Source organism: Myotis myotis, unplaced genomic scaffold (assembly GCF_014108235.1).
Source record: "Myotis myotis isolate mMyoMyo1 unplaced genomic scaffold, mMyoMyo1.p scaffold_m19_p_8, whole genome shotgun sequence".
Lineage (NCBI taxonomy): Eukaryota > Metazoa > Chordata > Mammalia > Chiroptera > Vespertilionidae > Myotis > Myotis myotis.
Genome location: NW_023416390.1, coordinates 71,307,773 through 71,334,159, shown reverse-complemented (window position 1 = coordinate 71,334,159; position 26,387 = coordinate 71,307,773). Strand labels below are relative to the sequence as shown.

The 26,387-nt window shown below is 38.3% G+C and overlaps 1 protein-coding gene across 1 annotated transcript in view; it reads right to left on the bottom strand.

The window, feature by feature from the left end:
- The window catches only part of LRP1B (LDL receptor related protein 1B), a 1,379,523-nt gene that overhangs the window by 1,046,140 nt on the left and 306,996 nt on the right, over positions 1-26,387 (bottom strand). Inside the window, exon 3 of the mRNA XM_036320679.1 lies at positions 25,035-25,172. Coding sequence (XP_036176572.1) covers positions 25,035-25,172 — 138 coding nt within the window. The remainder of the gene's footprint in view (positions 1-25,034; positions 25,173-26,387) is intronic.

The following is a 26,387-nucleotide window of genomic DNA, read 5'->3' as shown; positions in this document are numbered from 1 at the left end:
TTCTGTTCATCAGATTATTTATTCACTTGATTCTTAGATTCACTTGTTGATAGATGCATATTTGTTGTTCATAATTTGTATCTTTACCTTTTTCTTCCTCTTCCTCTTTTTAAAGGATACCTTTCAGCATTTCATATAATCCTGGTTTGGTGGTGATGAACTCCTTTAGCTTTTCCTTATCTGTGAAGCTCTTTATCTGACCTTCAATTCTGAATGATAGCTTTGCTGGATAAAGTAATCTTGGTTGTAGGTTCTTGGTATTCATCACTTTGAATATTTCTTGCCACTCCCTTCTGGCCTGCAAAGTTTCTGTTGAGAAATCAGCTGACAGTCGTATGGTTATTCCCTTGTAGGTAACTGAGTTTCTTTCTCTTGCTGTTTTTAAGATTCTCTCTTTATCTTTTGCTCTTGGCATTTTAATTATGATGTGTCTTGGTGTGGTCCTCTTTGGATTCCTTTTGTTTGGGGTTCTCCGCACTTCTTGGACCTGTAAGTCCATTTCTTTCACCAGGTGGGGGAAGTTTTCTGTCATTATTTCTTCAAATAGGTTTTCAATATCTTGCTCTCTCTCATCTTCTGGCACCCCTATAATTCTGATGTTGGTACGCTTGAAGCTGTCCCAGAGGCTCTTTACACTATCCTCATATTTTTGGGATTCTTTTTTCATTTTGCTTTTCTGGTTGGGTGTTTTTTGCTTCCTCGCATTTCAAATCATTGACTTGATTCTTGCGCTCCTCTGGTCTGCTGTCGGGAGTCTGTATAATATTCGTTATTTCAGTCCGTGTATGCTTAATTTCTAGTTGGTTCCCCAATACAAGATCGAGGGTCTCATTAGTTTTCTTGTAGATCTCATTAAGTTTATAGGCGGCTTCTAAACAGTTCTTGAGAGACCTTAAAAGTGTGGTTCTGAACTCTATATCTTCCATTGACAATTTTGTCCTGTTTCTTTGTCTCCGCATTTTGTTATGCTTCCTTGGTGCACCCCCTAGTGGTCTTTGTTCGCAGTCTTGTAGTTAAATCTTGATTGTTGTAGCTAATTCCAGGGAGGGTTTGACCTCCAGGCCAAGTGGCTATGAGAATCAGCTGTGTCAGCAGTGAGAGAACTTCTGTCCTCTAGGGAGGTGCTAATCTAGCCTTTGCCTGAGGCTATCCAGCAAATGCCTGTGTGCAGGGCTTGGGCGGGGCGGGTCGCACAGGATCAACAGGGTGGGCCGGAGAGAGCAGTTATGGCGGCTCTCAGTCCTTTCCCCAGGGGCTCTGCCTCTCTGGGTCCCAGCACCCGCTGCAAAGCTCGGAGAGAAAGCTGCACTCGCTCTGACGGAAGCCAGACAGCCCCGCTTCTCCCGTTTGAGTCTGGGTCCCTAAAGACTCACCCGGATCTGGAGCTCAGAGTCTGCGACTCCCTCCCGATTGAAAACGCCAACCGCGCCCTCCGCCGCCAGCCCGCTCCACGCACTCCGCACCTCAGAATTTGACTTCAGCACTGCGCCTCCTCTGAGTGTCCATATGCGTTTCTCTTTCCTCCTAGTTGTAGGACTTCCACTCAGCCAGCGTTCCTGTGGTTCTGGGTGCTGTCCCTTCCGTTTTTTGGTTTCACTTTTGAAGTAGTTGTTCAAAGCAGCAAACTCCGGCGTTAACCTATGCCACCATCTTGGTTCCTGGTCTACTTTTTAAAGTACACTTTTCAAAGCTAAGATGGTTTTTATTTTTATATTTTTGGTCATGTATTTATTAATTCTAAGGACTCAGCCCTTCAACTAAAAAGTTTAAAGCAGTAAGAGTAATGGTGTAGGTTTAAAGTATTAAAGTGTTTACAAACTATTCCATAGTTCAACAAAACATATTTCTACTAATAGAGATCAGTGTAAAAATGCTTTACTAGTACAACTGTTTACTTGACCTCCACAATATGTGCAAATGGACTTCTAAGCTAAAATAATCTGAATACTCTCCAGTATGAATTTTGTGCTAGTAGAATGGGTATGTGTTTGAAGCCTTAACCCAGCCATGTTTACCTTACACAGAATACACTTTGTAAACTTTAAATTCAAGCAATATTTACCAATACATAGCTTTGAGTTTTTATTCTTAGTGAACCAGTAACATCACCTTAAAAACTCAACATATTTATACTTTGAGCATACACAGATTACTTAAATTGCAGAGTAATCCACACTAATAATTACAAAGCTACCTAGACAGTTATATAGATACTAGAGGCCCGGTGTACGAAATTCGTGCACTGGGGGGTGGGGTTCCCTCAGCCCAGCCTGCCCCTCAGTCTGGGAGCCCTCAGTGGATAGTGGATGTCCTACTGATGGCCACAGTCTGGCAGCAGAGGCTCAGAGCAGGAGTCCCGTGTGTGTGTGTGTGTGTGTGTGTGAGTGTGTGTGTCTGCTGGGGGCCTGCCCCCAGCCACACCGTGGAGGCTTGAAGCAGGTACCCCTCTCTGTTAATCTCTCAGGCTCCTGGCCTCCACTGCATGTTGTACTCTCCCTTGAGCTGTGGCTAGGGTGGGGTGCTGATTGCAGGCTGTGCTTTCCTGCTCACAGATCGCCATGGTGACCCAGGAGCAGGTGCACATGGGGGCTGCCTGCAGGCCGCCCTTTCCTGCTCTGGGATCACCATGGCGTCCCAGCAGCGGTCCTTGCTGGGTGCTGCCTACAAGCTGCACTTTCCTGCTCACCAATCGCTGGAATTAGACGACACACGGGGTCCGGTAGGGAGCGGGGCTTAGGCGGCACACGGGGGTCCCGACTGGGGGCAGGGCTGCACACAGGGCCCGGATGGTGGCTCGCGCTTCCCGCCCTGCCTGCAGTATGCAAATTAGCCGCCATCTTTGTTGGCGGCTAATTTGCATACCATGCTGATTAGCCAATGGGAGGCGTAACGAAGGTATGGTCAATTACCATCTTTGTCTATTATTAGATAGGATTAATTGAGAAAACAGATGTCGAATGCCTATTATGCATCAGTACTCTGGGCTGATTCATTGAACAACAACAACAAACTTGTCTTGTGGATTCACCTATAAAATTATACCTATTGTGTGACTTATCTATTTTATTTTCCTCATAGAAGAAATTACAAGCTTTGAAAAAGACATCTCAAAGAAGTATTCTCATATAAAAAACATACACTTGAGATCTTCGTTATCTCCTCTTGCAGATATTTAAGAAATTAATTATTCAACCTAGAACTTTTGTCAAAAGAAAATTTTCATCCCAGAGTATTTTGCCAGTATTAGTTTTGAAACTACAACTCAATAAATTCAAAAATCCAAAGTAATCTCATGTAAAATTGTTGCAGAGAGGGCAAGAACACAAAGAAAGGCAATGAGCTAAATTTTCCGTAGCTGACCATTTTGAGTAAATTAACCAAGTTAGACTGAAGTATTTACCTTTCATTTATCCCTTCAACAAATATTTATTAAATGTCTCTGTTGTGGCTATTTAAATAATAGTCATGGGAAAGAGGAAACTTATTTTTTCCATAACTAGCTAACTCATTAAGATGATATTAACTTTTTTTTCCCATAAATAGCTAACTCATTAAGATGACTTAAGGAGGGAAAAAGAATTTACTTGGAGTGTGTTAACTGTACAACATTCTCTAAACAACTTGAATTAAGGAGGCTTGAAAGAAAGGGCAAATAAGAGTTTTAGAAAACCACTGAATACATCTCCAAATTGGAAGTGAACAAAGAAAAATGCCTACAATTACAACACAAGCCCTGGAATGAGCATCCTCCAAATTTGGGAACAAATAATATTGTACTGGGACAACTGTGTCTAATTTAGAATATTGGTAATATCTGATCAAAGGCATTTTTAATGGAAATTCTTGTGTTTCTTGGAACTAGAATAGACTGCATTTGTTATCAATTAGTCTACAAATTCATATTCATTTTTCCTTCAATTTGACCAATTCCCTCAATGCTTAATTCTACACTGTTTTCTCTAAACTCCAGAGCAAAGGCTAGATGCATCTTCATTAGCATGATTTTCTTCAAAAAACAAAACATTTACCACTTAGCAATCTGCGATATTGGAGGAAGGCCCAATCATCTCTAATCCTTCTCAGTAAGGAAGTTTCCCAGGGAGCTGCAATGTTGTCTGTTATATTTGTCACCATGCTAGAATCTATTTGCTTGCCTGTAGCTCTTCCTCTTCATCTCTGGCAGATAAACCAACTCTAATCTTTTGGTGCTATACCAATGAACACTTGCTGGTTCTTCTAAGAGGTAATTTCTTTCTCAGGAGGTAACCTATTTTTCTTATCTCACATTCTTATAACTCCTGGATGTAACCACTCTGACACTTATACTTTCTGATGCTAACACTGAATGAATATAGTATTTATGAAAGGCCTGCTATGTATATGTCCTCCTTCAAGATACCATGCTATCCTGAATCTGAGTGCTGCAGTCAAAAGGATAAGGATTTGAATTTACTTTCCTGTTTCTCTGATTTTATTCAGACAATTTCATCAATCTAGAATGCTTCGTCTTTGCTTCCCTCCCCTTATTCAAAAACAAATTTTAATCCTATTTCTCAACTGAAATTCCTTTACTATTAGTCTTCCATAGTCATCCAATTTCCATTTTCACTTTATCCAAACTCTCATAATAATTGCTGTACATGCCATAAAACGAATGCGTATTGAGGTGCTGTTACCAGGTTCTGTGCTAAGGTGATATATCTAATATGTAAAGCAGTAAATACTTTTATATCATCTTATGAAATTCCTTCCATAATTATTTTTAAATCGTATATTAAAAGTCATATTGGTATTTATTCTTTCTAGTATATATAATCTTATTACCTGTTTAAGGTAATTTATTAAATATAAGAATCACGTACTATATTTTATTTCATTTCCTCATAATCTTGTCTCCAAGTATGTATTTAAAATGCTTACTTAGGAAAAAAAAAACTTAAAAAATGGACATTTGGCATAAAACTTTGTTCCATGCAAGAAAAATAAACATGATTTAAAGTACTCAAGCTATCTCTAAATCAAAATATAATTTTGTAAATCAGTCAACTAAAAGTGACCTGTTTATAATGAACTGCACCTCCCCAGACTCTGCTGCCAAAAATATTCTTTTAGCCATGTGCTTTTGTGAAAAATATATTTATATTAAAGTGTAGAGATTACACAGAGTTTCTCTCATAAGTGTGTGAAAGAGATGTTTCTTGGTAAGAGTAAAACAAGGAATGTGCCAGCAGGAACTTCCAACCTCTATTTAAGACCTGGTGCCCACTGCCCTATGGGGACCACGACTGTGGAACCATTTAAATAGTTTGTGCAAACTAACCAGACTTTATCTCCAAGCATCCTTCTACCATGACTTACATTGACATTTATTATTTTAGGCCTAAATTGAAACCTCATTAATATTTAATATAATATTGTTGTAGATTTACCTACATATTTACTAATATATTTGCTCACCGCTCCTCTTGCATCTTAAGACTGTTATTTGGATCATTTTTCTTCCATTTAAAATAGAACCTTTAATCTCAGAGGAAAGGCAAGACTGGGTGGATGGGTAGGAAGAGATTAATCAAAGGAATTGTATGCATATATGCATAACATATGGACTCAGATAGTGTGGTGAAAGCTGGGTGGGGAGGTCAATGGGAAATAATAGGAGACTTTTGTAATACTCTCAACAATAAATATTTTAAAAAGAAGTAAATAAAATAGAACCTTTAGATGAGGTACTTCAAGATGGTAGCATAGGTGATCCAGCACTCACCTTGGTGCATGGACACACCAAATCTACACATAATAGGGAACAATTCTCACTAAAAAAAGACCTAAAAACTAAATGAACAGCTCCTCCACAACAAAGAAAAAAGGACCACACCGAGATATGCAGGAGAGCAGAGACAGTTTCACCAAACACCCCACCCCTGACATGACAACAGTCAGAAGACACCTCACAAACATGAAGCTTCTCTCAGGAGGGGTTGGGGTCCATGCCTGTATCAGGCATTCCTCACTTTGAGACCTGAACTGGAGAGACGAGACTCCAAGAAGTCTGACTTTGAAAACCAAGGGGGAATCTATCTGGGAGGCCAAAAGAGTGGTGGGGAAGGAAAAATCTGCTCCTCCTGGGCTGAGGCACAGACTCACTCACCAGGGGACCCAGCACAAACCCAGCGGTATAAAAAGCGGCCTAGACCATATATGACGAAGATTCATTGGCTGATTCTTCAAGTGTCTGCCTGAGGCACAGGGGCCTGCTTGGGCTTTCTCCGAGGACAGAGGTGTGCTCTCAAACTTGCTAGTGCTGGCACTGGTGGGCACTATTTCTGTGCCCACACTACCAGGCAAGCACTGGAGGGTTTGGCCTGACCCCACACACTCTTGCAGTTCTTCTGCAGCTGATGGGCTTGCCACAGATGGGGTTCTCCAGTGGCCCCACTGAAGCCAGAGGGCTTGCGGGAACTCTGGACTCTTCCGTGGCCATGCTGAATGAAGCCAGAAGGTGTGCCCTGTCCTCACAGGGATACCCCTTGAGTGCCAGGCGTTGGTGGCCAGGGGGCTTGCTCTTATGTCTCCCAAGGGACTGAAACCATTGAATAGACAGCTCTTGGCAGGGCACGGAACAGACATCAGTTTGAACCCCTGAACCCGCCGCCCCCCTCCACCCCTCCATCTTCCTGTGAAAAAGGCCTACTGACTTGCCCTGGACCTTCAGCCTTAGAGGTAGGCTTCGTATTTACCAAACATCTAGAGGCTACAGAGGAGCTCCCAAGAAACACAGGCCAGGGGATTCCATACTTGCTCATTCCCATGGCCTACCTATAGCTCCCCCAGTACCTCCCAGAAAGGAGAGGATATGCTCATCTGGGGCCCTGATTTATGCAATTTCCCAAGAGGAAGAGGGCTGTGGATACCAGAGTCAGTCCATCCTATCTTTCTTTTAAACTGTCATTGGACTCAGGATATAACAGAAAATTTCTAGTCACAAGTGATCATTGTACCGTACATTGCAGAACTGCAGTTGTCAATACTTTTGAGAATATGAACTTAAAGTGGCTTTTATTTGAGGGAAGAAAATGCCTATGTGCCATTTTAAAACCTTTGAAAAGATTGATTCATTTAATCCATTCTGGGAGGTACCTGATATCTGATCAAAAACCTTTTAAAAGATTGATTCATTTAATAAATTATAGGAGACTAGAGGCTCAGCACATGAAAATCATGCACAGGTACAGTCCCTAGGCCTGGCCTATGATCAGGGCCATCTTCCCTGGCTGCGCACAGCCGACCCCACCCCCTGCCACCACCCACCCCCAGTTCCCCTTTCGCCAAAGGGTGATCAGTGCCTGATGGGTGTTCAGTGCCTGGCAGCCCGGGGAAGGGACTGAGAGGTAGGCTGTTACCACTTGCTCGCCGGCCCTGCCCCGGCTCCTGCCTCAGGTTGCCCTCTGTGTGTGGGGCAACCGGGAGGAGGCAGGGGCCTTGGCCTGGCCCCGCCCACATCCCTCGCCACCCAGCCCTGGTTCCCTGTTCGCCATCAGGCAATGCGAGCCTGCTGGCCAGGGAAAAGAACTGAGAGGTGCTCAGTGCGTTTCATAGTGACTAGTCCAGCGGTTCTTCTGCTTGTTCTGACTTTAGGATCAATTTGCATATTACCCTTTTATTATATAGGATAAAGGCCTGGTGCATGGGTGGGGGCCAGCTGGCCTGCCCTGATGGGGGCCCCAGATCCAAGTGAGGGGGTCCAAACTGCTGGGCAAGCAGCTGCGGGTGGTTTGCAGGTTGGTCACAGCCCCAATCGGGTTGGGGGTCTACACGGGGGGGAGGGTGGCGGGGTCAGCCTGGATAAGGGGCCAGAGGTGGTTTGCAGACCAGCCACACCCCCATCAGGGTGAGGGGTCCCGGCTGGGGAGTGGGGCCAGCCTGGGCAAGGAGCCATGGGAGATTTTCAGGCTGGCCTCGCCCCTGATTGGGGTGGGGGTCCCCACTGGGGGTGGAGCCAGCCTGGGTGAGGGGCCACGGGAGGGCTGGCCAGCCGCCCTGCCCTCAATCACAGTGGGGGAGGCTGATCAGGGGTGGGGCCAGTAGGAGGAAGGGGCTGGGATCGCTGGCCACAGTGTGGGGTCTTCTGGTCATTATTTATTCTGGTCTTCTTTTAGCTCTCTACCTTATGGTCACTGGCTTTTAATATATATAGATACTTGATAGCTACCCATTTGAATATTTCAAAGGCACTATTAGAAAACCAATGGAAGAAACTTCAATTTACATATCTCCCTAAGAACTGATTTCCAACGTTTTTCTTCTCCTGCTTTAATAGATGGAGTACATCATGCCCAGTGGCCCAGAGTTCTTCTCTTAGCTGCTTATTCAGCAGTCAGCATCTTCTCAGAGTTCAGCCTGAAGTGTCCTAGCCAGGAAAACTTGGGTCTGTGCAGGAACAACAAGCACAGCAAGTACCTAAATTTATAGTGTCATTCAGTTTTCTTTTGTTTTCGAATGCAGCCCCCAAAAAGACTACTAAAAGTTGGGGTGGGGGTAAGAGTTGGAGCAGGGAATCTTCCATCATGAAATCTACATAGACCCACTGAATCATGGAGCAAGAGTGCATTGCGCATCCTTAGCATCTAACTTAGCACACACAGCCACAAGTGATGTTGAATATATGAAATACATTAATAGTAAATTTGAATAAGAATTATCTTCTAGCCCTAACCGGTTTGGCTCAGTGGATAGAGCATCGGCCTGCGGACTGAGGGGTCCCAGGTTTGATTCCGGTCGGGGGCATGTACCTTGGTTGCGGGCACATCCCCAGTGGGAGATGTGCAGGAGGCAGCTGATTGATGTTTCTCTCTCATCGATGTTTCTAACTCTCTATCTCTCTCCCTTCCTCTCTGTAAAAAATCAATAAAATATATTTAAAAAAAAAAAGAATTATCTTCTAGATACTCTGCTGAGTATGAGTAGAAAGGCAATGAGGCAAACTGATAAATACCCACTTTTAAAACCTTGTTGTTATTTAAATTTGAATATATGCAAATTGATAAAGATATTATTCATTCAGAGAATACTAGTTTCTCCAGTGCACTATCAAGCTATTTTATATACATTATCACTAATTATCACATTAGCTCATCAAGGTAGGCCTTAGAGTTCCATATAATAAATGAGAAAATCAAGGCTCAAAGCTGCATTTCCGTAACTCCTGTATCTGCTTGTTTCTGAATGAGCTCAGCAGTGGAAAGCAGGGGACTACAGTGAGAGGAGAGATGGGTTTTCCTTTCCCTCTCTCCCTTACTTCTCATCTCTAGCATCAGCCGCATCTCCTCTTTGGCTATGGCTGTCCTAGGACAAACTGGGACCAATACTACAGAATCTTCCCTTTTTCTCTCCACCCTGGAGGTGATAGGGGCCTCCCATATTGCTTATCTCTCGGTTGCCTCACCATCCATCGCTGACTTGTAGCTCTCTACCAACTACATGAAGGCTTCCTGCCTCAAGTTCCCTCTGTTTAAGCACTGAGTGCTTTCTGGCATTCTGTATGGATTCTCATTGATATGCCTACAGTCTTCATACCACACCACACTGTTGCAAATGCAACATTGCAAAATTGTTCATATTGCTTTGTAATTGTTTATAGGTCTATTTTCTCTTTTCCTATGAGCATTTGAGATCAGAGACAACATCATTTCATTTTGAATCTTCAATACCCAGCACATGGCCAAATGCATTATAGCTGCTCAGTAAATACTAGATTATAAAAATAAGAAACTAGCATAAATAGAGTATGTAACTGAAGATAACAGGTCTCTGAAACACTAGTGGCCAAGAAGAAAGCTACCTTCAGCGGTACCCAACCTAAGCAACAGTTGTGGAGCATGCTTTTAAATAAAATATGTTTCTTTTCAAATAATATATTTCTTCTATGTCTCACCATCCCCTAAGCCCCCGCTTTGGGAAGGCATGATCCTACCTTTCCCGAACCTGATTTAGTTCATTTCAATGTAAGACAGGTTTTCACCATCTAACTACAAAGATGATAATATTAAAGTGAATACTTCTTTGTCATCATACAAAATAATTGGCATTAAGTCAACTTTGGAAATTACCCTTTATAAAACTATTTTTTTTATTTACTTACTATAGCTTAATCCACTACATGCACATACAAAAACAAAATGTTCATTTTATCCTATTTTCCTGCCATTTGACTGTTAACCTCACTGAAACTTCATAGTTTCCAGGACCAATGAATCAGGTTTCCAATCTGTTTTAATAAGTTTGTATAACTCAATCCCCCCAAAGCCTTCCCTCAGACATATGATGTTTTGTCTTTTATTTGTTAGATCATCCATTTATACATATTTCATTTTAGTTCCTTGTCTATTTTATCAATTGTGATTGCATTAGTGGTACCTAGTCTGCTCCATATTACTAAATTAGACCTCCACAAAGGTATTTTAAAGTAATTACAGTTTAATTCTAACTGTACCTAATGCTGAACACTTATTTGATCTTTAAACATATTGGTTCAATGAAGGCTTCATATTTAATCTTAGTTCAAATGTATTTTACAGTAAGAGCAAAAGGAAATACTCTATCCTCTCCTTATATTCCTCAAGTAAAGTAGTCCCTAACATATATATATATATATATATATATATATATATATATATATATTTAAAAAAGCTTAAGTTTTTATTTCATAACTTGCTTGTTACTATATTAGCAGTAACCAGTTGTTTAAAGCCATCAAACATCAAATCATTGGTCCTATGAAAAGTGAACAAACAATACAATTGAAAATACTGAGGGTTGCACAGCCAGTGTGGCTCTGAGGTTGAATGCCAACCCATTCACCAAGAATGTCGCTGGTTTGATTCCCAGTCAGGGCACACGCTCTGGTTTCAGGCTCAATCCCCAGCAGGGGGAGTATAGGAGGCAGCTGATTGACAGTGATGCACCAATGTTTCTCTCTCTCCCTCTTCCACCCTTCCTCTATAAAATCAATAAAAACATATTTCTTAAAAATATATTTTAAATAGTTATTACAGCATGAAATACGACCCTAAATCTCCATAGCAATTTGCATCTATGATGGAAGCATATGTTGTAATTTCTTTTTAAAGAGGTAGGAAACCCTTCTGACACAATTTTCCAAATGTGAATTTATTTAGATGTGAGTAGAGCTGAATCACCGGCTATACTTAAGCAACCTTTCCTTGGCCTCATAAAAATAATTAGATGACAGATGACCCTTTAATATTCTTTAGTCATAAACTTACACTGAAAATCTTTGGGCATTTCTTGTTTAGATTAGTATTGGTCCTTTGTAGATATGTAGTACATTGGTTGCATGTAATATAATGAAACAAACTACCAAAAAATCATACAAACCCATCACTGAATTAAGTGCTAATTGCCTCATCAAAAAAGTTATTATATATTCCATGTGTATCTAAATAAGAAAAATATTGTAACTTAGTATGTTGGAAATACTTATATTTGCTTTGGAAAATATTACTCATGTCCAAAATGAAACAATGACACATGAAGATAGAAAAAAAATATTGAAGAGAAAGGGAACTATACATCGATGAACTAACCTTTGAAAGAAAATTTCAACAGACAAATAGGGGGGAAAAAATGGATTTCAACACAGATACTTTAGCCCAGGGCAAAACAAAAGTCTTTGACAATAATAAGGATATCTCTGTATCTAGATTTTGTTAAAGTAAGACTTCTATTTCTTTCTTCCATAATAATTATTTCTATTTCAGAAAAAATATATGTATATATTAACAATTTAAAAATCCATGTTTTGATATGTGTGCTTCAAGTTTTTGTGGGTTTTTTTATTTCTGACCTTAGGGGCTGTGCAATCCAGTGCGATGTATAAAGTAGAAATACGGTAAATCTTGTTTGGCAGATATTGCTGACTGCAATTTGATAACATTTGTCTCAACTGCAGGCTCCTAAAAGACATGAATTGTTAATACCAGGAAAGCTACAGTCCTGGCTGCTGATCCACACAGATCTTCCTAACATAGTGGCTGGTAAAAAAGACCATCAGTTTCATCCCAAAAGGTTCCTGGCCCCTAACCTGCCCAGTGAAAGAGAAGCACACAGCCGTACTAATGTGGATTTACCCAGCATTAAAAACGAGAAGAAAAAATGGATGAGTTATGTGTACAGTGAATTTGGTACAATAACTAACATTTTCCTCTGACTTTCATTCTTCTCAGCAAAGCATATAGATTTCTTCATCTTACTCTTCTCATACTTAGACATCAAAAATTTTAATTTTAGAACTAATTGGAATGGGTATCAAATGATATTATACTATGTATTCCCCCCCTCTCTCTCTCTCTCTCTCTCTCTCTCTCTCTCTCTCTCTATATATATATATATATATATATATATATATATATATATATATAATACTGTATATATTTAGAATTATCCAATATGTTGTTTTGGCTCCACTGTCTACAAAATGCCTACTTAGTCTCTAGAACTATGTGTTAAAAATGGCTTTCTTAAATAATATTTCACAGATATAAATTTATTTGTGGGTATAAAAAGTAGAAGAATTAATTCAAAGGAAAACTAATTAAAGGATCCTTCAAAATAACAGTCAACAGCAACAAAATAAAATATTTGGTGTATATCTGATTGGTTGGAGATTATTGGTAGTTTTAGGAAAGTAAAACAAAACAAAACAATTTTACCATCAGAGAGAGAATAAGATAAGAAAGCAATATAGCATGATTTAGCTTTCTCAAAATATTAAATTAAACAACAAATATTTATACATGATGACAAACCATATAATAAAAATAAATGATAAAATATGGTTGGCTGACCACAGATGTAAACTAATAACAAAGATTTTGAAATTCACACAGCTATTAAAAAGTCTCAAGATTAAGCCTAATTTTGAAGGGATAAAATTTTAAAATAAAGGCTGAAAAAGTATGAGATATGGGGCAGGGAGTGAGGATAGCAATAGAGGAAGAAAGAAAAAATGGGGGGAAAAAGGTGAAAAAGGGAATAGGACAGAATAGGAGGAAGGAAGGGAAAAAGAGAGAAACCACATCTATATGTTTATTTTCTTAGGCAGCAGCCAGCCCTTTCTGGCCCCCAGGATCCTCTATGGACATTAACTCTGAAAATTTGGTAACTCTTTGCTAGAGCACAACTTGACCTTTTTGTTATACTTACTAGGTATACTGCATCTTTATTTAAATTTATACAACTTTATATCTGGAATGAAGCTTAGCGTATTGTCCAAACATCTCATTTTGCTGATTTTCAAAGCCATGGAGTTATTGAATGGTCAGCTCTCTCTGTCCTTCAGAATCCTTTTATATTGTTTATCAAAGATAGCACAACTGCAACACCTATCTGGCGCACAATCAACGGTTTAATTATTCTATTAAAGCATATAAAGAATAAACTTCTAGTTCCTCCCAAATATTCATTACCCCCTCTTCCAAGTCTGCTTTCATTGAAACAGTGTTTATATACTTAAAAAACTAGATCTTGCCCTGGCTGGTTTGGCTCATTGGATAGAGTGTCGGCCTGCGGACTGAGGGGTCCCAGGTTCGATTCCAATCAAGGGCATGTACCTTGGTTGCGGGCACATCCCCAGAGGGGAGTGTACAGGAGGCAGTTGATCGATGTTTCTCTCTCATCCATGCTCCTAATTCTCTATCCCTCTCCCTTCCTCTCTGTAAAAAATCAATAAAATATATTTAAAAACAAAAACAAAAAACTACATCTCCCAGCCTTTCATGCAAATAAGAGTGGCTCTGTGTTAAAATCCTGGCCAATGGCATGGTGATGCAAATTTTGGAATCAGGCTTCTGGAAAGTACCTTAAGAAAGAGGTTGACTTGCTTAGTAGGGGCATTTTATTCCTTTTCCTTCCTCTTGGGATGGGAACCTGATATTCTGAGCTGCAGGGGCCATCTGACCAAGAGCCTACCTAGAGGATGCAAAATAAGTAACAAGATGGCAAAACAAAAATATGAGTAGTTAAATCATCATGAAATCACCTTACCTGCCTTGGAATGTCTATCTATCCCTGGACATTTTTTACATGAAAGAAAAAATAAACTTCTATTTTTTAAAGTCTTTTAAAGATCTTCGTTATTCATGCCCAAAGATAATTTCTAATTGATACAACATGAGTGAACAAGACAATACTAAGGTGTAAGAAAATATCCACAGAGGAATCCTGTCAGTCAGGAGCTGGAACAGCTGATTACAGTGGATACTAGTCCCACCATTAACCTGCATTTCAGTTGGGAGGTATGGTTTATAACTTTTGAGATTTGAAAATGTAAAGCTATCTGGGAAAGTGAAAGAACGACATGATTCAGCTACTGGAACACGGAATCTGTTGGAGGAAAAAAGCTAAAAACCGACAGGGCATGGGGAATTTTATAATACAATATGCAAGCATTTGCTCAGAATGCAAATTGCTAAGCACTGATTCCCTTACTAAAAGTTGTTGTTAGGATTTCTCTCCCTGGAGGCCTTCCAAATTGAGTAGATAGCAATCTGTCTAGGCAAGTTTGGGTTCAGTCCAGCCTCCAGGCAGATGGATGGACTGGGTAACCTCTCAAAGTCCCTTCTGGCCCTATTATTCTACAGTTCTGTTTCTGACTGAGAGAACGTTATGGCTGATTCTCTCTTTGTAAACAAGAAGAAACAAAACTTAAAGGAGCAAATCGCTTTAGGCAAAATGCAGGAGTGAATCTTCCTGACATAGGCACACTGTGTGGACAATAATCCCCGCATACAGTGTGGCACACTTTACCCAGTGAGTTACTCTCGGAGAGCCCCATGCACGTTGCACTGTAGCACTCTGCTTCCTGTGTGCTTGTCTTCCTTACCTAGTTGATTGAGTCCTTGTAGTGAAGTGATTGAGGTAGAAGTTGAATGTGAGGGTTTTTTTGGGTTTTTCCAATCTATCAGGGTTATGAGATGTACACAGAGGAAGAGAAAGAATGAACTACTAGACCAAGGTGCATTTGTATTGAAAAGTTCACCTCAATACAGAAGTTATACTATATTAGGTGAGAGATGAGTAGGCTTTGACTGAAACATATTTTTCTCAGTTGTGCACATTTTGTTTTGAGTAAATAACTTACATGGGTAGGATACAAACCTGATTTATGGAAAAGGAACTAGAAGCCATCTGTCTGGGAATAGACATAGCACTCAAAATAAGAACATAACTAGTAGAAATATCAACTTACACTGGTTTTGAAAGCAGGAACAAATAAACCAAAACAGAGGTGAAGGCCTAAAAATATGTGTTTTTTTTACTTTCTTGAAATAATCATTTCAGCTGGATATACAGCAGGAAAATCTAATATAATACATGCACACAAATTTCTATATATGCATTTTCTTATTTTTAAATATATATTTTATTGGTCTTTTACAGAGAGGAAGAGAGAGGGATAGAGAGTAGAAACATCCATGAGAGAGAAACATTATTCAGCTGCCTCCTACACACTCCCTACTGGTTTGTCCCCACAACCAAGGTGCATGCCCTTGACTGGAATTGAACCTGGGACCCTTGAGTCCACAGGCCGATGCTCTATCCACTGAGCCAAACCAGTTAGGGCTATACATTTTCATATAATACATGTTATATATAATTTATATGTAATAATTATTTAGAAATTTGATATAGACTATTTAGATTGAAGAGCATTTTATACCTATTAATTTCTCTCCAACCTTCTTTGAGACCTCTTTAGTAATATCTAATTGACCTAAATAAAAATTGGACAATTCAGGTTCTTAGTGATTCTACTCATCGCTCTCTGAGCCGCTTATTGAACTGAATAGATTTTTTTCTTGGCACTCTTGGTTTCGTACCTGTAGCCTGAATGAGAACACAGCACACGTTTCAGCTAATGGAACTGAAAAGTGCTCTTTGGGCTTGTACTTCCCATTCTTCTTGTGTCTGACACTCAAACCTTGGCTCACAGTATCTCTGGCCTATTTCAGAAGCAGCTCTGAAAGCAGAGTGATCTCACTTTGCTTGGCAACTTAGGGTTTCCACAACCACAGTGGGTTGTCTGGAATGGTTGTATGATCCCGGGGGCATAGAGAGGGCAACTATTTGATTTTACATTTTCTGTTAATTCAAACTTAGGATGCAAATCTTCAGCTAAGGTAAACATATCTGGATGGTATATTTCCCCTCGAAGATTAACATTTAATGAGTTTCTTGTAGAAAGGTTTGGAAAAACATAAAATATATGTGCATATTTCCCTATGTCTCCACCTGAGTGAAAAATAAATAATCGTTTGATTTGATTGGAAGGGACTAATAAGGAGGAGTTGGGAAGTCACCAGTTGCATATCTCTTTTTTCCCCTGAATATTATTTATACTTTGAGCTACTCAGTTATGATGGCATTAATACACATGTGCGTGAGTAGAATAGGGTTTACTATATGTGATAACAACAGCAATCAGAGAAAAGGCAGCAAAATAGGTGTATGTGTGTTTCTGCAATTTTGAACACGTTAGATATTCAAAATTTAAAACATTGGCTGAAGGTTGTGAAAACTTCAAGGAACCTCTCTCTATAGAGTTCTGTAAGACTTAACAGAATTCTAGATTGAGTTGAAAAAAAACTTGTCTTCCATCTATTTATGGTTATTTCTCATTAGAATGGGATTGTGTTCTGTGTGGGTTTTTTCAAAATTTAAACTTTCTCCATTGAATGTTATTGAGAAGTATTTCCTTATTTCTTCCAGATCCCATTATAAAGGGTGAATCTTATTTTTTTTTTTCAGTTTTCTATTGTTAGTAGAACAGATTTATTCCAAAGAGTTAAAATAGACTCCATTTTCTTCCTCATCAAATGAAAATGCTAATTTTTTTCCAAGAGGACAGAATTAATAGATTATTCTCCAAGTTTGTTATATAGTTTTCTAGCTTGTTGTTCACTCAGCACATTCTTGCTGCTCAATCAATTCATACAACTGGCAGGGAACCTAGATTTATTTAAAAATGTTCTTCAGTTGATTGTCTACAAGCCATCTGGCTGCTTTAAGAATGGGCCAGAAAGGATGGCTGAAGCACGATAGCGTTTTGCACTTCTCTGATATGCTATGGGAAGGCCCAGTAGTCAAAACCGGCAAATGAAAACTCAAGGTCACTGTGTTTAAACCTTACTCTCAAACTGCATTTTTGTGCGACTCCTGAGGATTCCGTTAACCTCAGCTACTGGCTTTAATTCCCTCTATTTTTATATATCAAGCTGCTTGTGTCAAAACCCAAATAATGAATCAACATCTGAGGCTGAGTAGAGAGCTGAGTGACAGTTTGTTATGAATTCATACTTTTGAAAAATATTGAAGCAGTCATATGTTTTTCAAAGTTAAAATACAAGAGGTCAAAACTTAGGCATCAAGAGAGGTGGCATTTTAGTAGCTTGCTAAAGATGGGATTCTGGTTGCTTAAAACCACCTCAATAAATTTAATAAATAAAATAGTAAATACACCTTCCAAATTCCTAGGCTTCCTCTGAAATGGAATTTACTTAATCTGGCTTTCCATGTCATCTACTCTGACATTCACTTGCATGAACTACATTCAAATGATATATTAAAGGATAACACCCAACATGCTTTGTTGTGGGAGGTGATCAATGTGAAAGAACAGATGACTATTTAGTTCAAAGCTTTATGATTATAATAATGCATGATTTTATCTCCTAAGAATAAATCACAAAACCTGCTACATGCAGCAATTCCAGTCTTCTTATGCTTAATAGTAAAACAATGTCATATAATACCCTTATAATAAAGAAATATCCTAGTATCATTTTTCACTCTCTTTATAGTTGTTGTTTTTTTGCAATGCATTTTAAGGGGGTCATACTACATCCTTATTCTAATGTAACAACTCTAGGTGTAATACCAAGTTGGTTTTTTTGTTGTTGTTGTTTTTATTTTGTTGGTTTTGTGTGTGTGTGTGTGTGTGTGTGTGTGTGTGTGTGTGTGTGTGTGTTTGCAGCTCCAAACTGATCTCTCTCTATTCAGAACTCTTCAACATTGCCAAAGAGTTCAGAGCTTTCTTGAACGTACCATGTTTTTTTTTGTAAATATATTTTTTATTGATTTTAGAGAGGAAGGGAGAGGGATAGAGAAATAGAAACATCAGTGAGAGAGAATCATTGATCGGCTGCCTCCTGTACACCTCCTATTGGGGATCGAGCCCACAACCCAGGCATGTGCCCTTGACTAGAATCAAACCTGGGGCCTTTCAGTTCACAGGCCGACACTCTGTGCACTGAGCCAAACCAGCTAGGGCAAGCATACAATGTTTTCTTACGCACTTGTGCCTCTAGTTCCCTATTTTTGAAATGTTCTTCCTTCTCTCATTTGCCTACCAACTCTTAGAGTGAGACTTACATTAACTAGAAGCTATCTTGGGAAATTTTTCTGCATTCCCTCAAGCAGAATTATATGCTCTTTATTTTATTCTTCCTTAGCAATTTTTACCTACATGCATTATGACATGTGGATTTCACTAAGCAGAAAACAGGATTTTCTACATCTCCAGTGCTTAGGTAAGTGTCTGGAACTCTGTCAGTGCTCAATAAAAGTTTACTGAAGTTAATGAATGAATTTAATATACAGAAACTTTATTGTGTTTCTATTGCCACATTTAAAAAATCATTTTGATTGCCTACGTGTTATTATTTCTTACAAACTCTTCTTTGTTTTTCCTCAGGAAGAGGAAGATGAGGAAATGATCCAGATACATGAAGAGTCTAGTGCCCACAAATGTTGATATAAATGAACAATACCAAGAGTGGTAGAATTATTTGCAAGTCTCTTATGTAAAGAAGATATTACTGGGGGTGGGGACTCTGAGTTCTCTACCTAAGAGCTTGGCATGTTTGAGGAACAAGTATAACGGGAGTTGTTTGAACCAAGGAATGAAGCTCTTATATCAAAACAATTGCTCTTCTCCTATAGATGTTAGACAGAATATTTTATTGGGGTATGAACTGTGGATCTAAGTTTTTGACTTGCATCTATTTAAAAATCAAAATCAACTGAAAAGAGGGTACAGTTCAGCAAAAATTGAAGATGCATAATGCACCAGGATTCTCACCACAGAAAAGAGTAACTAAAAAAATATAGAGCTCAGGCCAGTGTTGCTAAATGGTTAGAGCCTCATCCTGCATAGCAAAGGTTCCTGGGTTCAATTTTCAGTCAAGGGCAGGTACCTTGGTTGCAGGTTTGCTCCCCACCCCCCAGGGACACGTACAGGAGGAAACCAGTCGATGTGTCTCTCACATTGTTGTTTCTCTCTTTCTCTCTCTCTCCCTACCTCCCCCCCACCCCCCGCCTTCCCCTTCTTCCCTCCCACTGTCTCTAAAAATCAATGGGAAAAATATCCTCAGGTGAGGATTAATAACAACAACAACAAATATATATGAAAGTAGTATAAGCTAGAAACCGCTGAAAAGAGAGGTAGATATAGAATAGAGATGGCGTTTTAACAAAGAATATCTCTTTTCTTGAGTTAGATCCTTCAGTGTTTAATCTACTAGTGTGTCTATACAACATTCTCTGAATTTACAAAATTTTCTTGTTTCTACAGTTATTCTTCAAAATAATTCTTTTGGGACCAAAGAAGACTAATTAATATAAGACATTAACATTAATCAAAGATGTAAATCCAGTACAAAAATATTAAATTCCAATAAATAACAAACTATTTTAGATTATCCTTTCAATGCTCAGCTATGATATAGAGCCAAATTACTTTGTCATTCTTTTCCCACGGGTATTAAGTTAATTAACTGTTTCTAGAAGTCAATATATTCAAACAAATGTTTGAAACCTAAACTCCAAGTCTCTTTAGCAGGACTGGTTTAGCAATTATATCTGATAGATCAGTGTTAAGAAATCAGATACCTTTACAAGATCATATTTCTAATTACACAGAATTTATAAATCTAAGATTGAAAAATGAATATATGTAGTTATTTATGTATGCATATGTGTGCATGTATATGTATGATGCATATGCACACACACACACACACACACACACACACACACACACATATATACTATATACATATTCTATAATATAAAAGCCTAAGCGACCGTTATGATCAGTCGACTGGTCACTATGATGCACACTGACCACCAGGGGACAGATGCTCAATGCAGAAGCTGCTCTTTGGTGGTCTGTGTGCTCCCACAGCCAAACTCCTGCAGTCCCTCCCCTCAGCCAGCCAGCCCCAATTAGGACTGGGCGAGAAGCCCCATTCAGCCCTGATCACCAGCCAGGCTGAGTGACCACCCCCCCGCCCCATGCACAAATTCGTGCACCAGCCTCTCTCTCTCTCTCTCTCTCTCTCTCTCTCTCTCTCTCTCTCATATATATATATATATATATATATATATATATATATATATATATATTTCAAGTACAAAACTCCTAATTTCATATAGGTGTCACTTGTTAACATAAACAATATCTGTAATAGCCTTGCAAAGGGGTGATACAGTTACAGAAGATCTATTCTTTCTAGGAATTGTGACGTTGCTTCTGAGAAGCATTAACACATTGTATGCAGGAAACATATTTATACGTTCTACCAGTGTAGTAGAGTGCGGGACACGTATTAATATGTTTTTTATAGACTAGTGGTAGAATGCGGGTAACATATAAATATGTATATCCCAACTGGCAGGTAAAGTAAAATAATCAAGTGTAATTTTAAAAATTCTTACTATCCATTATTTCCTGGAGTTGGATGACATATCTGAGAATCTTATATTTCTTTAAGTTTCTGATCAAATATACCAGTTAGATATATTATACACTCAGAAGTACTTAGGAATAGACTCAGAATAGAAAAGAGAGAAATCATAAAAGACCAGTATCTATGTATGCTTGTGTATATCTGTGCACATGGGTAGTAAGCTTCTCAGATGTCAGAAAGTGCTATTCCCTGATCAGTCTTAGGGAACTCTTCACACATATTATCCGTTTATATTCACAAGGACTTTGGTATTATTGCTGGAAATTAATCACATAATATTGTGCAATCATTGTTTCTAGAGACAGGAGATAGAATCCCTTTTGCAGGCACCCTAAGAGTCCCCATATTTTTTTAGCAGACAATACTAGAGACTGGCGTTCCCTTGCAGGACCATTTTCTACTACAAATGGATCAAAGTAAGGTTGTGAATAAAAAGAGGGATTCTCTTGCTCACAGCCACTTTACATGCTGACATAATGAATTATCTTACAAATGTAAACTTTTAAAATAGCGTCTTGATACATCTCAATCAATCTAGTCTCTGTTAGTTGAATTTGTCCAGCATTCTTTGTATGGATGTAAGAATTTTTGTGGAACTATTCTTTGTTAAGGAACTTTGTGCTGCATAAAATGTGTTTTCATTGCTCATGAAATTTAGATATAGTGATATTACAACCAATATAAAATACAGTATAGGAAGCGATACAATTTTCTAAAATATAATGTGGTGATTTTGAACATTCTTATTGTAAAAATTTTATAAGCACATTCCTATATATACGTATCCCATATACAAAAATCAATTTTTTTCCTCAAGTGGAGTTAAATTATGGAGATTAAAATATCAGTGCTATAGAAAATCATTAATAATAGATATATTTTATTACTTTCACCAGGGAGAAATTGATTTTTCTAGGAAACATTCAGAAAACAATTCAGTTGCTAAGAAAGCATTCCCAAGACTAGAATATCACCTCCACAATGTTAAACATTTCTCCTTATTAATTTTCTTAAAGGATAAAGATATATAAGAAAATGTAAATCCTTTATTAGAAAAATATGTCAATCTTTGAATCATATCTTAGACTTCATGTATAATAACTTAGAGTCTGTGTTTAGAACAAAACAAAAAGGAAGCAATGGAAAGAAAAGTGGTTCAGACAGAACGATTCTGCAGAGGAAACACATTTCTAAAGATTGATGCAATGTTTGAATTAATCTATTTTGTTTCTTTATTAGATGTCTATTAGAGGCCTGGTGCATGAAATTCATGCACGGGAGGGGAGGGGTCACTCAGTTCGGCCTGCACCCTCTCACAATTCAGGACTACTGGCTCCTAACCGCTCACCTGCCTAATCGCCTCCTAATCACTCTGCCTGCCTGCCTGATCACCCCTAACTACTCTGTCTGCCTGCCTGATTGCCCCTAACTGCCTCTGCCTTGGCCCCTGCTGCCGCGGATTCATCCAGAAGGACATCCAGAATGATGGCTAGAAGGTCGTTCGACTGCCTGGTCTAATTAGCACATTATTCTTTTATTATTATAGATAGTAGGTGAGAAAGTTCCTCAGAGACTTGATAGGCTCATGCCTAATTATGTTTAAAAAACAACAACAACAACATTTTTTCATTAGGAGTGACCCAAAATTAGAAGGAAAATTGCAGGTGGGAAAGTGGATTCAAATCCTATGATATACTTTTGTCTATAATCAGTCATCTTCCTTCATTTAAACACAAACCACATACATGTGATAAATCTGGTGCTGGCCAAAAATATTTTTTTTTTCATTTTTTGTCCAAGTGTTAGGAGCACTCTCCCATGCCAGGAAGCAAACATATTTCTAATTTTCTTTCCTCAATGCAGAAATAGTTTATTAAACCACTAAGTTTGAAATGACTATATCTATTCAGTAATCTGGATTTTACCACTCTAATTGTACCAGTCCCAAGAATTAGGTGAAAAATCCTTTGGTAAATACATGTAGAAATCCAAATATACTTTATGTTATTTCTTTTCTTTTTTCTTTTTTTTTTTTTTTACATTATTCTTGTTATTTTTAAGTTTGTCACAGTTTATAACATATTATTTAGGTGTTTCAAAATATTTTATTTGGTGAATAAATTAGCTGACTTTAAAGGCAAGACTAAGTACTAGTATAATCAGATTCCTAGTGGCAAATTATAAAAGAAAAAGACTGTCATTTGTGATAAAGATAGGAAACTTGGAACAATTACAAAATGTAAATTGGAAGAGGAAAAAAGTTTGAAATATAAACAACTACAGCATCTACTCTAATTCTTTCTCAGTTTGGAGTATATGCTGATCTTTTCAAAAATCAAGATAAATTTGATATCATTTAATTTGCGTTCAAATGCATTATATTTTTGTTGAATTCCCTGGTTTATCATTAACATGTCATTTATTAGATATATCTAATTAGATTGATTAGATCACAACCATAAATTTCATTAGAGAACTCAGATATATTTTCGTATAATCCACAGCACTGAAAATGTTTAAGATATTCAAATTTGTGTGACCACCTCCAAAGGAGTATTTGGCAATGTCATGATTTCACTGTTAGACGCTTAGTCACACATGTCTGCCTGAAATATTTTTTTTAAATATAATAAGAAGCTGGGATTATAACTGAAGTAGATAGAATTAAGCTCTAGAAAATACAATTAATTTCTGAAAAGAAAATTAAACTCTTTTACACCTATTACTTTGTAATTTAGTACTTTACTTTCCGTTAATATAATTCTTATTAATATACAATTATAAAAAAGAATACATGTCACAAAGCCTTTAAATAAAAATAAAATATCTTATTATTATTACATATGTGTTCCTAACTGAAACTAGGAATCTGCTGGCTCCTTATGGGAGTATGTCAGAGTACAAGGCTAGGAAAGGAAACTGGGTCAAAGAAGAAAGGCCTTTAACTTCTCAGTATGAATCTGTCCACAGAACAGAGTAATTGGATGTCCCTTTGGGAAGAGAGAAAAGGCCGAGTGCCCCAGTGGATCTACGGTCCCTCAGCATCCTCAGCCCATTGGATACCTTTCCAATATTTACTCTCTTACCGACGCAGCTCTCCCTCCCTGATCTTGAATTCAGTCTCCTTCAGTCCAGAGCTGGGGGACTGGTAGCCAGTAAGACCTGTCAGGCCTGTACATTGTGGACTGTACAATGTTTTAAAAAGCAGTAGCTGAGTTTGAACACTTTAAACACAGGCAGAAGTGGAGGTCCTGCTGAAAAATTGGAACTTTTGGTGACCTCTGACCTTTTTTCGCATGGCAGCGATTACTAGCTTGTGTGAATCTGTCCACAGCCAGGCGTGCATCTCGAGTTTTCTACAGTTCCTTCTTTTCCTTACCATCGGACTCCCCTCAGCATGGAAGATAGGTTTCGCTTTGACATCGGCTCCAATGAATAACCTTTGTGTTACCCTCAGCCAGTGAGAAACTGTTGAGACTTGTGTTTCAGTGATTTCTTTCCTGGCTCCCTCTAGCGGTCTGATTCCCTTGATGAATACCTTGATTCTGTTTCCAGATCTTTAATCCTGGACTTTTGCTTTTCCTCCTCTCACATTCATGCCTTCTCCCTAACCAATGTTACTAGCATGTGCCATTTGCAATTTGCATTACTTTTCATTAACTTTGAGATTTTTTATTACTTCTCCCTCCTATCATTAATATACTAGTATCGACAAACCTTTTACTGCTGTAGAACTTAGATGTTTACTTATTTTTTTAATTACAAGAAAGTTGGTATAACTTCAGAGAAATAATATTCAGGGAAAATATCCCATGAACACATGCTAGTGATATATTTGTTGTGGAGGATTTGCTTCAAATACTCTTTGTTTAAGCAAAGGTTCAGAGAAAGAAGCATGCACCACGCTACAGTATCATTGTATTGTGACAGAGACTTCCTATCTGCCCTTTGCTCAAAAGTATTCTTTTCCATGAAATACACAATCATTTAAGAGCCCAACTTCAAAGTCTAAGTGTGGTTTTGCCCCTAACGGCACTTTTCAGTAAAACACAATATATACAGCTTTGAAATGCATAGTGAGTGTGTCTGGCAATAAGTGTTATGTTTTCTCAATAACTGATATGGTTATGGTTGAAAAAAAGGCAGGTTTTCTTTGAACTTTCATTAAAACTATGAAACATTTAGTACTGCAATTTCACAAGGACTCACCCCGGCAATGCGCTCCTTCATCGTACCCATCTGAGCAGTCCAAGGCACCGTCGCACAGCTGGGACAAGTGAACACATTTGTGGGCACCAGGGCAAGCGATGTGATTCAGGGGACACTTGATTTCTACCTCTTCGGGACCTGAAAACAATGTAAAAAGGGTCAGATTGATCTTGATTAGCTTTGCTTTTTTTAAAAAAAAAACACTAAAATTGTTAAGAACAAAAAAATTACTAGAATTAATTTACAAAACAAAACTATAGAAATAGTACTGGAGAACAGCTCTAATTCTGACAGGCATTGACATTAGCTTAAGTGCTTAAAAAACTAATTTTAAAAAGCTGCAGAGGAAATATAGATTTGAGTTTTGTTTTCAAAGAATGTATTAAAAACACAAATATTCTTTCAACCCTCAAAGTAGCATGAATTGAAACCTGTGGGTTGCTTTGAGTCATTGTTCTCTTGTCCTTAGACAGGAGGACAAGGCACTTAAATCCTGTAAATCTCAATTCCCTAAACTGTGAAATACACATAATGACAACTTCTTGACAGGGTTCTTGTTAAAATTATATCAAGTAACATGAACAAAAACATATTTGTGGAATTTAAAGGAATTTGTGACAACCTAAATGTGATTTTATTTTTCATCTGGAATATGAAGACTAGCTAGTTATATACTTATTTACATATGGATTATTTTGTTTAAATAAATCACTGAGCAACTATAACGCAATAGAATTTGCTGAAGAATGAGGAGGCAATGATGAACGGGGCGTACTCCTGAGTTCACCTGCTGTTGGTAACTGCGTTTTGTATAATCACCCTTTGTGCTTTTAAAGACAGACTAAAGTCAGAACACAGAGTCTTTCCTCGAAGGTCGCCAATTCCAAATCTTCATCAAACATCCAAGTCTTAGGTATATTGTTGTGTCTAATTCCCAAGTCCTATCTATACTTCTTCTGTAGGCACTCCCCAAATTCCCCATAATGATCCTTAATCTTGCTCAGCTCTCTCAAATCCAAAGTGCAGTCATACCAAAATGACTACAATTATGCATTAATCTGATGCTGATTATGGCAACAGCTCATTCTATAGTCAGACACATTTAAGCTTTAACTGCATACAGTTGTAGCAATACCCATGGGCCATTAATTTAATCAACTAAGCATTAGGTTTCTCATATGTAAATGGAACTATCAACTGAGTCTACTTTGTGGGGTTGTTATGAATGTCAAAAGTTATTGATAGCAAAGCACTGAGCACTGTAAGATGCAGGCTCAGAGTAGGAATTCAAATTCAATATGTGTTAATCATGTAAATAAATGCAGTATCCCGGAGTGATTAACATACTGGAGC